Raw genomic sequence first — 17,388 nt, 5'->3', positions numbered from 1 at the left:
TGATCAATTGATCATAACTCATATAAAGAGTTATCAGAGGTGTTATGTTACAAAATTTGACACTTTGGTCAAGAGAAAAAAACTCATAAAAACTGAAAAAATAAATACAATCGATGCAAGAAGTGTCAAGAAACATAAATAAAAAAATATAAAGTTAAAAAGTCAAGGAGATATAAGTCCGGGCAGAAGGAGGCTATAAGGCACGAGATAGGATTCTGATGTCAATCAACGGAGGAAATGGAGTTCAACTTATTAAAAAACCAAGTCCAAGCCAAAAAGATGTTCTTATCTTCCACCTCTTTTATGTTTGTTGACAACCAAATTCTTTTTTATCATTATGCACTAATAAGGGGAAGAATTGAATCTCTCTAGATAGATGGATCTCTAGAAAAGGTCGGAGCCAAACTTGAATTTGATAAATAGACACAATAGAGAATACACCATCTCTAGAGTATTTCCATGCCTATCTATATATCTCCTCGCTGAATTTGAACTCTTGTAGGACCATAGAGAATTCTGATACCAAAGGTTCCTTTTGGACGAAGAAATGTCTCCTCTAGCCTAGATCCCAAGAGATCCTCCCATCTTTTTGTCTCTCAATCTCACACACAGTACATTTTTTCCTTTGAGAGACGGTGAAGAGACTACGAAATCTAGTAGTAAGAGGAATATTCTCTATCCAAGGGTCGTTCCAAAAGGAGGTTTGGAGACCTAATCCTACCTTCTTAACAAAACTTAACTCAACCCAATTATGGGCATTTTCCTTTTTGAACCAAGAAGAGACACTCTTTTTCCACCACGAGGAGACAGATCAGGACCCTAAAGCCCAATCCATACACAATGAAATGATAGTGAAATTACCTTATCTGACAAACAAGATTCAACCCACATGCCATAAGCACCTTCTGGAAGGTGTCATATCCATTTATATATGGATTCTAAATGAACCATCTGAAGATCTCTAACACCTAAACCTCCATCCTTCTTTGGCTTACACATATCATACAATCTCATCCATGAGATCTTAGATTCTTTTTTAACACCTCCCCCAAAGAACCTCCTCTAAATCCTAACTTAAATCTTCCAAACTTTCATCGGCATTTTAATGAAGGACATGTTGAAAATAGGGATAACATTAAGAACATATTAAGAATAATGACTCTACCACCTAGACTAAAATACATATGATTCCAAGAGTGTAATATCTTCCAAATTAAATTGACTAGGGGTTCTGAGGTAGACTCCGATCAAAGATTAACACCTACAGGTTGAGGGATGCCATTAACATACCCGAATTGGCGCAAATACCTTTTAGGTAAATATCTAGTCACCGAACTCTTCCATCGCAGATAACCTGAAAAATAGGGTTGTGTCATCAAAGTCATGATGCACTCTATGGTCTACCTAGGGTGTCCATAATCGTCTATGGTCAGTGCATCGATCATGTTCTTGTACTCATGAATACCTCTTGGATGTGAATGTTTGGCCCTTCTGGTGGTCTATAGAGAGCCATAAGTGGTAGGACCATGAATAAGCCTATCACAAAAGAACGAGAATTCCTCATATACCCAACACTGTACAAGAAGAAGAAATTACATGTATAAAATGTAATTTCTAAATCGGAACTAAATAAATAAAACATAATAAATATTCATACTTGAAATAGATTCATATAACCGACCAAGTGTCTCGTCTCTAAGACAATTGCCTTTCCAAGTGTAGTATATAACACCTTCAAAGAAGCTCGCCCTATGTCCAATCACCATGCTCAAGCTCAAAAAATAGAGAAGTGTATCGAATATCGATGTATACATAAAACTTATCCTATAAGATAGTACATCCTACAAGATACAACATATACCTTAGCGGCCACCTCATACATAGAGTGTTCCACTGGTGTCTAATACGTCTCCCGGAACTAAGGGAGACGAAAGTGAGAACCCATGTTAGTCCTGAACTCCTTCATGGCCATGGTCACCTCTAACTATTGCTCAATCATCGTATATATATACAAGCTCCTGGTTAATGAGGAGCGGTGAAGAAGTTTCCTTCAATGGAGAGATGGAAGAGGCAAGAGATATTATCCATGGTAATTTTCATCTCACCGGATGGAAGATGAAATAAAGATTTCTCCTTATGCAATCGCTTAAGGAAAGCAGAAAACAATGGAGCGTTGATCATGGTCAACAAACAGTCCACCAATGGAAGCAGGCCAACATCAGCTACAATATTTCTGACCTCATCAGTCATTTGAACATTTAAGAATATATTTAGCTTCGCCCCATGGGAAGGCACCTTCAATAGGGAAAGGTCTTATAACAATTAAAGTATAAACCATCATCTATTTTCATTTAATCAGTAATAAATAAAGAAACTTAAAATAAAATATTTACACCTTTCTCTGCTATAATCTAAATGCCACATGATCAACATACATGGTAAAATGGTTAAGGTCACTAGGCCCTCAAGAGAACCCCCAATATGTGTGTACAAATGACTCTGTATCAACTTGAGTAGTCACCTTCAAGTCAATCTGAGCAACCGCCTTCTTGTCAGTATGAGTCTTTATATCCTCTTGAGTTGTTGTCTCTATATCATCAACGATAACAGCATCGGGCTTTGCATCAAGATATAAGCCCCATCCAACTCTACCTCCTTTACATGGTAGAGTAAGAGGTGTGTGAGATTGTTCAATCCCCCTCATGTAAGAACCAGTGGGGACTACTCTACCAACTCAGATTGTGACTACTCTTTGTCATCTGTGTCTGCGTCAGAGCTCTCTGCAACTGCTCTCTACTCTGTCGGTCTAGAATCAATCGTGTTGTCTCTTCCTCTACTCCTCACTATATATATATATATATATATATATATATATATATATATATATATATATATATATATATATATAAATATATATATAAATATATATAAATACCAGATTTTTTAAAAATCCATAAATTAAAATGGTTTTACTAAAATTTTTTAAAAAATACACTAACCAACATGATCCTTTACCAGTATTTTTGAAATATTTGGTACGCATGCATGTATTTTTATCATTTCAAAAATACCGGTAAAAATGCAGGTTGGTTATCACATTTTTCAAAAAAAATATCACTAGAAATGCATGTTAAATATGTGATTTTACCGGACATTTTGAAAATGTCATTAAAACTACATGGTTTTTCATAAAAATGTAGTATGAGTCTTAAATTTTTGATAAAAACATATTTTAACGAAAAAATAACTTGTAAACATTCGATAGATGACTCGTAAAATTCCAATAAATATCACAACTTTTCTGAAATTTAACAAATGAAATGTGGAATTGATTTGTTTAGGTGGAAGAGTATTATGGTAAAAGCACAAATATAGGGGGTGCCAGGTGAAAATAAAAGGGTGGCGGGACAAATTTTCCATAATTAATGTTCAAAATCCATTGTTGTTAATCACTTTTATCGAACTTTAAGCATTTTCAAATGAATCACATTGAAAATATCAATTCATTTTGTAAAATCAAAAAATGTTCAGACAACTTGAACTTAAAGGGGACTATTTTGTACACCATAAGCATTTTCGGACACGCTCAGAATACACTTCAACACTTCCTAAGTGAACCACTCCCATTTCGCCCAAAATTTTGTCCGGAGATACATCTTTGTATTAATGTTAGGGTGACTCCGTAAATGCACTTCTATAATAATCCTAATTTCAAAAGTCAATAATTTTTACGGAGATACATCTTCAGATGAATTTTAATTCTTAAATAACTCACGCCAAACTTCCTTCTTCCTTCTTCATTTGTTAAACTTTCAAAACACCAAACAAGATTGTGTCAAAATTGCAACTATGTCATTTTTTAAGCTATAACACTACTTCTACCTCATTACATTTAATCCCAACATATACATTCTACTTCATTCAAACTTTTTCAACTACTCACTTATGAAATGTCAGTGTTTAATTAAGGTACGTCTCGATATACACTTCCACAATTTGACAAGGGTATTTTTGAATTTCCAAAAGGTGATACTTCATCCCATGGGGTGGGAAAAGTAATCCCCCAACTAGATCAGCATAAGTCTCTTGATGAAGATTGTCAAGTGTTTAGAGTGGATTTCAAAATAGTGAAATGAAGCAATAAATGTGGAAGAAGGAAGCAATAAATGGATATGTCCATAAGCTAAAATCCATTAAGTACAAAGAATACTAATAATTCCAAAATTCATAAAGTACAAAGAATACTAATAATTCCAAAATAAATAGTTGCTTAAATTTCTTCCCCCAACTAGTTTTCAATCAGGATATTATCAATAGCTTATAACTCCTACACAGTCACAATGGATTTCTACTCTTCTGACATCCAACCAATCATCACTTAAAGATAAAAGGGACACACAAAAAAACCATGAAACTAACACAATTGATGTAAATTTCCTAAACTTTCTTCCTTGCATTCAACTTGATTGAAGGAACATAAGACATTATAATTTTTCAAATTGTCCCTATCTATAAATCCCTTTAAGGCTTGAGCAGGAGGGAGAAACCAAACTTAGGACTATTTTCCAATGCCTTTGTTTCAAAGGCGCCTGAGATTGTCAAGAATGACCTATGTGTAAGCTCATGTTGCAATAATGCCCCAAGATTACCATGGTTGTTCAGCTTTGTCTTCACCGTTGTTCGAGGATCAACCACATAAGAACATCCAACCGTCAACGTGTTCTCATTTGTAGAGAACTTTCTGCTAATCTCTCCCACAACTGCTCCCCCATTCAATTTTTCTAGGTCGCGCAAATACGATACCTTCATGGAGTCTCCCTTATCAGCTCTACAAAAATGAAACAAAACAAGTAACAGTTATTCAACAAGTCTTCCGAAGTTGGTGGTGTCTTAAAAAAAAACATCACACTATACATCTAAAATACCTGAGTCACTTACAAAATGACAGAAGCATGCGAACTCGGCAACTTCAAGCACAACCCCGCATTATACTTTGTAAACTTCCCAACACTCGTGGAGTAGCTGGTTTCCGCACCAAACGCGATGCCAGGAGTACCAATTGTCGCAGAAAAATCAATAGCAGGGTTGCGATTCAAATCAATAGCAGTAGTAAAACCAGCATGATCATGAAGATATTGAACTTCAATCTACATAAAACAAAATACACAATCATCAAAACTCCAAAAGTATAAAATCCTATAATTTTTTTTCCCAATTTCAAATCCAATCTCATATACGAAACAGTCCCCCGTAGTCCGTACCTTGCCGGATTTGTAATCAGGTAATCGAATAGAAGCAACTGCTTTCGCAGAAGGCACGAAATCTGTGAGAGTAAATGTCGTCAACACCTGAAGAACATTCACATATACATATACATATTACAACATTACAACACAGCTAAACAAAGCAGAAAAAAAATATAAACTTAACTTTAAATCAATTAAATCGAAAATCGTAATTGAAAATCGAGAGAGTATGTACATTTGATTCAGTATCAACTTTGAAATGAAGAGATTTGTTATTGTGCTTAATTTGAGCAGCAATATCTCCGGAGGAAAGTCCTCTACTCTTCAATAACGTTGAATTCAAATCCTGAAATCATGATAATCAATATAATAAATCTCAATAGAAATTGCAAATAAACTAAGAAAATTATGAAATGGATGAAGTGGAAATGATGAAAAGTAGTTACGCACGATGCCGGAGTTGGTGGAGGAGGAGATTGTGAATCGTTGATCGGAGTTGTAATCTTTGGTGAGGATATCTGCGATGAAATCGGGATCGGAAATTCAAATCGGAATCGGAAAGATAAGTATGAAAAAAAGTGAGAAATGGAGTGAGTGAGTTTACCTCTGGATATTTTTCCGATGTCGGAGAAGAGACCGGGGCCTTTGGAAGACATTGTTGCTGAACGGCGAAACGAAGAAGAAGAAGAAGAAGAAGAAGAAAGGGTTTATGTAAACCCTTCTCAGAGTATTCAAAAAGCAAAAGAAGAAAATGGAAAAAAGAGAATGGAAAAGTAACGAAAAAGAATATGCTTTCAATGAGATTTGAACTCATGACCTCCCGCTTACTAAACGGGTGCTCTAACCAACTGAGCTATGAAAGCTTGTTGGGTGTTAGGCATTTAAAACATTAATAATAGAACTCTATTAATATTGAAGATAATGTGATCTGTTACCATTTAAATTTACATAGTCTATGTTTATCATGTGTTTTTCTCTTTTTCTGTATAATGGTGACACATTACATGTTACTCTTTTATGTATAAATTACCCATCAGATGATAGGTTATAGAATATATCAAAAGCCATTTAGAAGTAGGTTATATCCCTTTCAATTTGTTCTTTACATGATTCCAATGTAAAACCAAACAAATTAATTTATAGCAAAATGGAGCAATAGTCTCCAATCTTCTTAGTTACAAGCTCTATAATTCATGGAGCATTATTCACCAAAACTTTTTGGCTAAGTATCATATAAGTATACATTATAAACCATCTCTGCATCCAATCCTTTGGTGTAAACTTGAACAACCATAAAAGATGGAGCATCATTTTTTAATATCAAACACTTTACACACTTAACATAATAAAATATATTTAAACCATAATCATTTTGTAATTAGGTAGAATCAAATATAATGACCACTCTTCATGTTCTTTTCACCAATGAAATCCCAGTAGGGTCACCTCCCCATTCTTCAAGCACAACCAACACATTCCCACTTGGACTCAACCATGATCTAGGAATATGATACCATTTCTGTGTTGGTTCTCCGCAATTTGTTCTGCATTTCGCATTAGTAAATGTTCCGGCATAATCACATTCACCGCAACTACCATGAGCAATATATCCGGGCCAATGACGACCGATGCTTTGATCATTTATCCATATTTCACCCTTTCCCATGCTACTCATATCTAGAGCCAATGGCTCGTCTCCGTCAGGCGCATTAAAGGTTGTCTAACAAGATTGAAGAATAAAATTACTCAGATTTAATGCGTATGAAGATGATCATATGTAACATTGCCAAATTTGTTACATTTTTATTAAAAAAACCTTACCTTGTACCATGTCAAAGGTTGTTTTGTAGCCAATGACGATCCTTGTGTCCACTCAACCGAGGAACTTCCTGTTATGGTATGAAGGCTCAATGATTCGCCTTTTAGTCCAACCTGCCCAACAACATCAAACTCTTACTTGCGTATTGAACTTTTCATTGTTGCTAGCAAGAAATGAAATATAGAATCTATCAAACCTTGTAAGACCATTTCTGCCACGACAAGTCGCGGGTTCCTTCATTTAGACCCTTCAATGTAACTGGTCCTAACACTCCAACATTCCATGTTTCAAAGTGCAAGCCAACATTCTGGTTTTAATTTGAATGCAAAAAAAAAAAAAATTAAAATACTTATCATCAAATTGAAAATGTCACCTAAAACATAGACATAAAAAAAGTTGATACTAACCGGAAGACCGACAGCAACACTAAGTATAGAAATCTTGTTATTTCCATCCTTTAGGTTCACACTTCCACTAAATGTTAACTTAGGATTATCCAATCCTCCATACACAGTTCCTACATTCATATAAGTTAATGTTGATTAGGAATGTATAAATTAGAATATTATGAAAAAGTTACTAAGAAAAAAAAGCACACTGACCTGAAAGTTGTCCATTAACAAAAACATGCAGAACATGACCTGCTGAATTTGCAGTAAGAATAGGAGACGGACCGTTGTTTATAAAACTTTCATTAGGACTAATGTTGACACTGAAAATGGATAAATGAGAGAATTCGTATCAAGATTCAAGAATTGATATTCCAATTTTTTAATGTGACTGAGAAGTTAGGAAAGTTGAAAAATTCTTACTCTGTCAAATACCACAGATAATCTGAAGAATCGCGAGTAACGTTGATCTGCTCCCAAAGTGCTTCTGCTGTGACAGAATCGTCTTCACTGGAGAAGGCGGGATCTTCAGTGTATGATTGCCAATCAAATGTAATGTTTGTCGAAGTCATCGCTTTTGGGGAGCTCTTTACACCAACCTACATTTTGGAATCAGAGTCCGGTTTGTCCATCAGTTACTCATACCTTTACTAAACAAAATTTATTCGACATATTCAGTTATCTTGTGTTACCTTTGCAGTGTTGAAAACTTCGGTTTTGCAATCAGGCAGAATGCTGACAGACCAAGGTGGAAGGTCATGATGGCCATTTCCAAACGTAATCGTTGCTGCAGACTTCGTATCGTAGTTTGCAAGGAATGCAGCACAAACACTAGTACTTACGTAGTACACATGTGCCTAAGATCAAATCAACAAAAAAATCGTCAACACGGTAACAAATTTGAACATTAATTTCATCATGTACTAGATCATAGAATTTACCTCAAGGTTTTTCCCATAATATGTGACTGTAGGATCCACAGAAATCAAAGCTGGCTCACACTGTTTTATTGCTTTATGTAAGTCTCTCAAATGTCCCCATTTTGGTTCATTCACAAGTCCTAACATTTTGAAACACTTTAAAATGCTTCTAATTGTTATAATTCAAAACATGTAAACAATTTAAACCTTAATGCGTACCATATTCATCAATAGGAGCATCATAATCATAGCTTGTCGCAATGAAAAGACCACTCGATGTTCGACCAAAATTAGTTCCTCCATGGTACTACATTCAAAGATAAGATATCAGACAAAATCGAAGTTTCTATAACATAAAATTGTATGATGAGAATTTAGAAGTAACATCTACCATATAGTAGTTAACGAAGGAGCCTCGATTTTGTATGAATCTTGCAACTGAGTATGCCAAATCTTCGGTTGGTCTATGCGATATACCGCTACCAAAATCGGTGTACCTGTAGAATCAGTAACAAAAAATTAAACATTTGATCTCAAATGAAATGCTTCTTCTAGCCTAAAGTTAATGGTAGCATTAGAATGAGTATGACTTACCAACCAGACCAATTCTCGGTCCACATTTTGGGTTTATAGTTCTCATTGGGAGTGAAGTTTTCACAATAATATCCATTGCAAGTGTCAATCTACAACATAGTAGATAAATAATATTAAAATCCTCGTTTTCAGATCGCCTAATCTTGATCAAACAACTATCGATTTTCCAAATTCGTGAATACAGATAGTCCTGATTACGGGAGAAAATCTTACAACGGGATCAGGGGCGTCTTCTTGCTTGCACATATCCCATGGTACACCGGTATCTAGGCCTACCGCCATTTGAGCAGCCCAACTTGTGTAAGCCTTTCCAGGAGCACCAATCTCCCATTCCACAGGTCCATACTCATTCTCAATCTGTAAATTCAAATGGATATCATAAACTTTATGATAAATATTTAACATAAACCTTATAATAAAAATTTGCTACATCAAAATAGTTATTTATTTACCTGAGACATAATTATTGGACCACCTTGAGTTTGAAACAAACTCTCAGCTTTCATCAAGCTCACAATCTTAGTGGTAAATTTTTGCATTGCAGCCTAACAAATTTACATCATGCCAAAAGTTTAGATGGTTAATTAAACAAAATCATAATCAACTATTCATTAATAAATCATTAGAAATAATGATATGCTTAAAATTGAAATTCAAACCTTAAATGGTTCATTGTCTGTTCTAAAAGCCATGCCCGGAACATACTTGAGCCAAACAGGAAATCCTCTGCGCGTAAAAAATATTTGACTTTTATTATAATCACTTGTAAAATCGCGTAAAAATGATTGATACTAATAATGTAATTTTTTTTACACAGACCCGAAATTCCATTCAGCACAAACATAGGGACCAATTCGCAAATGAACATAAAGACCAGCTTGCTGTGCCAGCTTGATAAACTTTACCAAGTCAAATCTACCCTCAAAGTAATACTGAAAAATTTTCAACATTATATAAAACATGAATGAGTGAAAAATAATTAAATAAAAAAATGAAAGAATTCATCAAAAAAAAAAAATTACATTTCCAGGAGAAGGCTCATGTCCATTCCAAAATACATAAGTTTGAATAACATCAAGACCTCCATCTTTAGCCTTTTGAAATAAATCCGGCCACATCTGCATTAAGAAACGTGTCAGGTGTCTGTATCATGTTTGGTGTCTGTATTTCACAGTATATTAGTCTATCTATGAAGTCGAACGAAGAAACGTGTCAGGTGTCTGTGTCATGACTGGTGTCTATATTTCATAGTGAATGAGTCTATCTATGAAATTGAACAAAGAAAAACAAAAACTAATGCTGTATAGTTAGTGGAGTATAGTGGAATGAGTAGTGTACCTCTGGTGTGCTTCTTGGATAGTGGATAGAACCTGATATCAAAATTCTTCTCTGTCCATCAATTACAATGGCTTTGTGATCATAACTAACAGAAGCTATAACACCACAAATCCACAAACACAATAAAAACATCATTCCCACCATCATCATGTGAAACTCTTTTCTCATTGTTAAAACTCTAGCTTGATGAACTAACTCTCAAGCCAACAATGGTAAAGAGTTTTTTGTTGCTTAAATTTTGTTTGATGCTTTGATATTTATAAGAGTGAAAAAGTTAATTGAAGAGACATTTGTTGTTGTTTTGAGAGATAAAATGTTTTGTTTTAAGGTGAGGTGTGTTTGGTTTGAGGTGAAGGGAATGTGAAAATAAGTGCTTTTTATTGAGTTGGAAAAGGATGGGAAGAGAATGGGGGATTATCAACATGTGACACATTTTCTGTTGTGCTATTTTGTTCACATCAAATGTTACCTGTTAAGGAAACTTTAGTTCTTAATTAGATTTGTGTAGGAAGATTACATTTTAATTTTAATTAAAAAGAAGCAACTTCTGCATCACTTGTATACCAGTTAACAAGATTACTAAATTAATCACTTTTAATTAATTAAAAATAATAGGTAAATGATCATTTCAGATTTTTTTACGAATGTTGGCTTTTTCTTATATTTAAGGAATAATGCACAACAACTCACAAAATTTGTATGATCAAAAGAAAAATTCACTATTTGGATACTTATTCTCATTTATTTTTATTTTCTAAACACTAAAGTAACATATCCTTGAATTTAGTTGGGTATCAATATCTTTATTAAATAAAATAATAATATTTTATTTTATTTTATGTTTCAATATTTTTATTTTAAAATAAATTAAAATTTTAAATTTATTTACATTAAAGGTACTTGTACTCTATCAAAATTCATGGTTACCAAATAATTTACCTTTTTTTTATCCCGTATCTTATAATACTCTTTCATAACAAATTTAAAACTTCCAAATAAACATATTATACTAAGTGGGGCTCGTCAGAAAAAATGGGCAGATTACAACATCAATTAAACAAATCACAACTAAAAGAGTAGAATTATAAAAGTCAATACAATAAAATAAGTTACAAATAAAGTTTACAATCAATCCTCTAGCATGATGGAGGCATTATCCACGCCCGTAGTAGGACTAGCTTCATCGGAAACGGGTCTCGTCTCTTCTTCATGGATGAGTTAATTTGGAGTAGGACTAACCTTTTCATCAAAATGAGCATACTCTCTTTACCGGTAATATGTTTACCCCCTCTCCAAAAAGTAGGTTACTATCATCATCTGATGCGTTAACTAGATTTTCATCTCAAAGACCTTGAATAAGTCGAGCTTGCTCAAGTTAACGGCGGGATATAAGAAAAGAATCTACTATTTTGCCTTTTTAAAGGCCTGATAGGAGGCTAGGGGGTTTTTCGAACGAGACTTTTTCAAGTCAGACTGTAACAAACCCTTGGTAGTAGCATCGACCTCAGTCGCCAGCTTTAGAGATTGTATCTCTTCTCGCGCCCTTGTTAGCTCCTTGCCCTATTTTTTATGACCTCTTTTTTTTCTTCTTTTTCGCCTCCATCTTCACCGTGGAGCGTTAAGATTCTTTGTGCTCTGACTCCAAGGAAGAGAGTTTCTCATTTTCTTAATCCAATAAAGTTTTGTTTCAATCAAAGTTTCCTTCATCTTCTCGGCATTCGTTTACAGCATTCGTTTACACCTGATCACAATCATAAAACAAATCTCTCCCTATAAGGGTGTTCCCTAACATGTAAGTCCCCTCCATTTAGAAAAAATGTGTTGCCTTTCTTTCTCGACTCTTGCAGGTCATCTGGCATGTCACAAAGTTGATATTGTCAAAATATTTATCTTATAAAGGGATTTTTCCTGACTTTTGGAAGGCATGGAAGAGGATCTTCCTTGAAGAAGGATCGACATGTCGTCTCATCCATGTTGATATAGGCATCTTCCTCCAAATCAAGATGAGATATCCACTAGTAAACTTTGTGCCTCTTTGCTTTGAGGAATGAGACTTTGGTCTCCCTCACTAGCCTTTGTGGAACTATATGTTGCGCCGGTACTCTAACTATTGATTTTGTTGATGATGACAACACTTATGTCAAACATTTGATCATGAAGATATATCAAGCCTCGTCTATCAAAAGATATAGATGAAGTGCTAAAATCAATGATGAATGAGACAAGAGTAACTCTTGAGATAGAGGCAACTAGTCACTTGAAAACCTTTTATGGTCTTTCCCAAGATATATTTTAATCACTTACATAATTAAATACACACTCAATTCTTCTCGGTTCTTCTAATTAGATCCATTGTTTATGAAACCAACTATTTTTTCAATAACCATAAATTCAATCTTAAACCCATAGGCCACATTAATGATTCAACTGACATTTTTTCAATAATCAGGTCCATTTATAAGGAAATCATATGTCTTTTGTATTTTAGACAACCTAGATCAAATTCAATCTCAAACCCAAAATTTGCTGTATTTTTATTTTTATCGATATGAAAACATTTTGTATTATATATAAACTTTTATCAAATAATTCATATTTATTTAGTTAGTTTATTTTACTGTCTAGGGCAAAGAGGCCTTAAAAACATTCAAAATTGCATTAAAATATAAAACAAAATGAGTTACAATGAAGAAAAGAGGGATAAGAATAACATAGGAATAAAGGAAGTTGAAAGGAAATATGATGTGAAAGTGAAACACCATTAAAATCAGATAAGGTGAAACCTTTAAATTGTAAACATGGTTATAACCAGTAATATAATAGCAAATTGATTTTAATTCAGACAAAACTAACCTTCACAAAAACAATCAACTTACATATGAAAAAACACAACCTAACTTTACTGTTATTAAAAACAAACATTTGTAAATAGAGTAAACTTACATATGAGAAAAAACAAACAAACAATGAAATATATGAGTTTACATATTTAAAAATAGAGTGCAGAAAAAAATTAGAAGCCTCAGTACCACAGCCAAGATATTTACATCAAAGAATAAACTATTCAGATGGTAATTCCAGTTCAGTTTTTATCATCATCGGCTTCAATAGATTTAGACAAAAATTATAATATAATATATAGAAATGTAATCGCACAAATCGGCTCTGCAAAATCATGGTTTATAAGACCAGCAGATTCCTATCAAAATGCGAAAAAATTTGATTTCGGTCCAATCATAGCATCGAAGGTCAGTGCTATCGTATAGCTACCAGCGACGTGGCATCGGACCTAACTCAGGTAAAATTGAACATGTATAAGAAAAACTGAAACCCTAAATAATAATACAGTACAAATAAGATTCAAGAAAGAACATGAGATTTTGATCGGTGTGGAGCTGCGGCGAAGAGTGATGAAAGGATGATGAATGGAGGTTTCTGAGATGGAGTTTTTTATAGGCAGCTTACGGTTGTTTTTTTACTAGGGTTAGGGGTTTTTCGTTTGGGCCAACAATGTGAACTTGGATCAAGTGGTTTGGGCCAATTATTGGACAATTTTAAGAGAATTCAAGTTGCTACCCCAAAATTATATTTTGCATCCCCCATACACGAAATTGATTTTTTTACCGGAAATTATTTGTATTTTACAAATTTCCGGTAGCGAATTACTAGAAATTTTGAAATTTCTGATGCTGAAAGAGAAAACCAAAGTAATTTGTCGGAATATTTGAAATTTACTGTTTGCCATAAAATCTAGCGAAAATTTTGAAATTGCTTGAAATTTTCAGTATGTCTATAGATCCTGTTCTTTTCAATTATGGGTAGCCCAAAACGATAGACTCGTGATAGAATTATAGTTTGGCTTAACTCATCCCTACAATATCGGACTTGTAAGGTGAGGGGTGTCACTCGATATAAATCCTTACTGAGTTCTATCTTTAACCAATATGGGACCTGGGTTTTTCCCAATCCTGCATGAGGATAACTTGTAATTGGTGAAAATCATAAGACGTTCCTTGTTGTATATCCTGATCTTTAATGGGTGACTCTTCTAGGGAAGTGGTTTTCCTATGAAGGAGCCTTGTTATTCTTTTTAACTTTATCTCTATACTGATAGAGATATCCTCCGAGAAGTTAAAAATGTCTCCATGTGTTAACTCATTCTTGCATAATGAATTCTCTTGATGTACTCAAATATTTTTAATCCCTATATTTCGAGGGGTGGTCCTCCCTACTCTCCTGTTTAGGTCGATTGTCCCTTTTTTTAATCCTTTTCGGCCCTTTCTTTGACATCTCTCATTCCTTAATTGGAATATGTCTTTCTCTTATCAGCCATATCACTTTCTCTTATATAAATGGTCCTACTCGCAACTAACTCCTTTTTATACTGAATGTATTTCTCAACCCTCAATAATAATCTATTTAATTTTTTTGCGCTCTCATTCTAATGTTTGCAGCAAACTTTGATCTAACCTGAAGTCCTAAACTTCGAAGGTAGTTTTTCATCTCATTATCTTCTCCCTTGACCAAGATTGTCCTTATGAAATCGTTCCATGTATAATCGTAGAGATTCGTCCTTCTCATGCCTTATGGACTCAAATATTTTTAGCAAGTTTGGTTGCTTCCTTAATGTGGTAAAATGAGTGGTAAATCGCAAGGACAATTCATTCCATGAGTTCATTTATTGCTCATTTAATGTCAATAAATCTTTCCAACTCTTCTTCCAAGTTATCATCATTCCAAATATTCCAACAATTACTATGACATAAAAAAAACATGAGACACTAGTCATTGATAAATTTAAAAACAAAACATATTTGTCATCGTCAAATATAAAAACACTTATCAAAATTTGTCTTCGACAAATATAAATAAATGACAGAATTAATAATTTGTCTTATATATTATAGTCTAATGATTTGACGGTAAGAATAACTTATGTGAATGTAGGGATTCGACTTATATCAAAACAGCTGGGTGCCCAAGAAATTCATTTTTTTTCCCCTCTATTCATATCTTATTCATATAAAAAAACAAGTGGCTGAAATTTGTTCGGATTAGACATTATAATAGAAAAGATAACAAATGATTAACTTTCACAATACTAATATCTATTTCAATCGCGTGTTAGGTATTAGCTAGTGTGTTCTTAAAATAAAACAAGGATTCAAATTAAGATCTTTAAAAGCACTCAAGTGGCAAGCTTTAGTTCATACACTAGCAACGTTTTTGCTGTTCTATTAAGTTACACGTTGAATACAAGGTGGAATTTGAATATTATGAATTATATCATAATTAATGTCTCGTTTTTATCCTGGCATCTGCACGTGGTAAATATGTTTGAATTTGGCTTGTAGATGATGATTGCATTAGGCTGAGTTTCTCTCGTTGTTCATAACTTTAAACAATGTACCACTAGAAATAATAATGTTGTTTGCACCCAAAGCAGAGAGAAAGAAATGATGACATTGTGAATAAAACGACAGCGTGCATTATAGCAACAGTATGTATGATGAGATATACGATAGCAAAATTCTTTTTTTTTTTTCCAACACACTTTTCTGTTATTTAGAATTCAAATAATTTTATTATATAAACACTATACTAGATTGTCTTTAAGACTAAAGCTTTAAAATCTATTTCTTTTTTATGTGAAGACGTTGTAAAAGAATTGAATAAGATGGGCTGTTTCTAAACAATACAAAAATTTTAAGCGCTCTTTATATTTAAATTTTTTTTAAAATATTAAAAAAATACACTATATTAAAAGCATTCTTTTAATAAAAAAACTCTTGTAAGATGAACAACGTTTTTAAAATTACAACGGTAAATTTGTTTAAAAAAATAAAAAGAATCATTCATTCTTTTTATGTATTTGACTTTTTTTTAATCACATTTAAATACTTTTTATTAATGATTGTGATACATTAATGGTATAAAACTTTTTATAGCATGTTTGGTTTGATTTTTATAAGAGACAAAAGTAATCTAGAGTGTAGAATTGATTTTAGAGTGATTTTAAAGTGTTTGATTTTGGAGTGATTTTAAGGTATTTGTTTTTTAACTCAATTTTACATAAATATATTCAAATATAAATAATTCTGTTAAATTCAATACTATTAAAATCAATTAATGCTAATTTCATTTTGTCCACCACCAATCCAAATACACACTTAAACCGACACTAGATACAAATTAATCTCTTCTTTTAATAAATAATTTTAAATGGTTATTTTTAAATTTAGTATCTAATCCTAAAACCAATTAATTTGGAGCTTTTTCTTGTATAAATTAACTCAATATAAGAATTCTTAACACATATGATATGAGATTCCAACATAAAATTTTAAGAACACACTTAGATCTAGGGATGATAATGGACAGAGTATGCGTAGGGTATTATAGTACTCATTCCCGTATCTGCAGTTGGAAAAAAATTTCGTACCCAAGCCCATCTTGGGTAACAACTTTAGCACTCGTACCTGTGTTATCTGGGTATGTAAATATCCATACCTATTACCCGTATTTCTAATAAAAAATAAATATATCAACTATAAAATATCATATCATTTTAAGTTTTTATGAACATTTAAATGTTTTCAAGAAATTTATTGTTGAATTATGAAATAAACGAACACTTATTTTACATATGTAATGATTTAACATCGACCTTTGAGGATTACGTGTAAAAATCATTCACGAAGTCTTCAGATAATAATCTTATTTAAATTATATTATCGTGAATGATGATACAAATGAAAATTTTCAATCCTTCGAAGATTAAGACACGTAGATGTAGAGATGTAAATGTAAATGTTTAAGTTTACTTTTATACATTCAAGATGTTATTTTAACTATGAATGATGATTGACATTATATATATGAGATATTTTTACTCTATGAGTAAGTTAAAAAGACTTACTCTAAATCTTAACCCTTTATTTTCATTAATCTAACGATTTTAATTGATTATTTAATCAAATTATTTTAAAAATATTTTTCTATATATATAATCAATTAAAGTCGTTAGATTAATGAAACTAAAGAGTTAAGCTTGAAATCGATGTGTAAATCATAGACACACC

The 17,388-nt window shown here is 32.9% G+C and overlaps 2 protein-coding genes and 3 non-coding genes across 5 annotated transcripts; all 5 read right to left on the bottom strand.

Annotated features, from left to right (window-relative positions):
• Positions 1-4,160: 4,160 nt before the first annotated feature.
• LOC131594130 (mitochondrial outer membrane protein porin 2-like) lies at positions 4,161-6,015 on the bottom strand. Its single transcript, XM_058866226.1, has 6 exons — positions 5,851-6,015; positions 5,697-5,764; positions 5,482-5,592; positions 5,262-5,348; positions 4,939-5,147; positions 4,161-4,828 (listed from the first exon to the last, which is right to left on the bottom strand). The coding sequence occupies exons 1-6, from the start codon at positions 5,900-5,902 to the stop codon at positions 4,522-4,524; spliced, it is 834 nt and encodes a 277-aa protein (XP_058722209.1). The 5' UTR covers positions 5,903-6,015; the 3' UTR covers positions 4,161-4,521.
• Positions 6,016-6,035: 20 nt separating this feature from the next.
• TRNAT-AGU (transfer RNA threonine (anticodon AGU)) lies at positions 6,036-6,109 on the bottom strand. Its single transcript has one exon. It is a non-coding gene; the product is annotated as a tRNA-Thr (tRNA).
• Positions 6,110-6,364: 255 nt separating this feature from the next.
• On the bottom strand, positions 6,365-10,653 carry LOC131594129 (beta-galactosidase-like). The gene is made up of 17 exons (XM_058866225.1): positions 10,307-10,653; positions 9,991-10,086; positions 9,788-9,900; positions 9,628-9,694; positions 9,421-9,513; positions 9,182-9,325; positions 8,969-9,057; positions 8,766-8,871; positions 8,594-8,681; positions 8,396-8,514; positions 8,147-8,311; positions 7,878-8,053; positions 7,668-7,777; positions 7,473-7,582; positions 7,262-7,372; positions 7,068-7,178; positions 6,365-6,966 (listed from the first exon to the last, which is right to left on the bottom strand). The coding sequence occupies exons 1-17, from the start codon at positions 10,472-10,474 to the stop codon at positions 6,655-6,657; spliced, it is 2,178 nt and encodes a 725-aa protein (XP_058722208.1). The 5' UTR covers positions 10,475-10,653; the 3' UTR covers positions 6,365-6,654.
• Positions 10,654-13,320: 2,667 nt separating this feature from the next.
• Positions 13,321-13,411, bottom strand: LOC131600917 (small nucleolar RNA snoR77Y). Its single transcript, XR_009283518.1, has one exon. It is a non-coding gene; the product is annotated as a small nucleolar RNA snoR77Y (small nucleolar RNA).
• A 37-nt stretch (positions 13,412-13,448) lies between these two features.
• On the bottom strand, positions 13,449-13,596 carry LOC131600937 (small nucleolar RNA snoR2/U65). Its single transcript, XR_009283539.1, has one exon. It is a non-coding gene; the product is annotated as a small nucleolar RNA snoR2/U65 (small nucleolar RNA).
• Positions 13,597-17,388: the final 3,792 nt, after the last annotated feature.

The sequence above is a fragment of the Vicia villosa genome, linkage group LG4 (assembly GCF_029867415.1).
Source record: "Vicia villosa cultivar HV-30 ecotype Madison, WI linkage group LG4, Vvil1.0, whole genome shotgun sequence".
NCBI lineage: Eukaryota > Viridiplantae > Streptophyta > Magnoliopsida > Fabales > Fabaceae > Vicia > Vicia villosa.
This window is presented reverse-complemented; position numbering and strand designations above follow the sequence as displayed.

Bases quoted from the DNA above. Each gene is read 5' to 3' on its own strand.
- LOC131594130 (XM_058866226.1), bottom strand. From the start codon at position 5,902: ATGTCTTCCAAAGGCCCCGGTCTCTTCTCCGACATCGGAAAAATATCC. The intron at 5,765-5,850 runs GTAAACTCACTC...ATTTCATCGCAG, and splicing joins CATCGGAAAAATATCCAGAG to ATATCCTCACCAAAGATTAC. The intron at 4,829-4,938 runs GTAAGTGACTCA...TCATTTTTGTAG, and splicing joins TCGCATGCTTCTGTCATTTT to AGCTGATAAGGGAGACTCCA.
- LOC131594129 (XM_058866225.1), bottom strand. From the start codon at position 10,474: ATGAGAAAAGAGTTTCACATGATGATGGTGGGAATGATGTTTTTATTG. The intron at 10,087-10,306 runs GTACACTACTCA...TTCTTAATGCAG, and splicing joins ATCCAAGAAGCACACCAGAG to ATGTGGCCGGATTTATTTCA. The intron at 8,054-8,146 runs GTAACACAAGAT...TCCAAAATGTAG, and splicing joins AAGTTTTCAACACTGCAAAG to GTTGGTGTAAAGAGCTCCCC.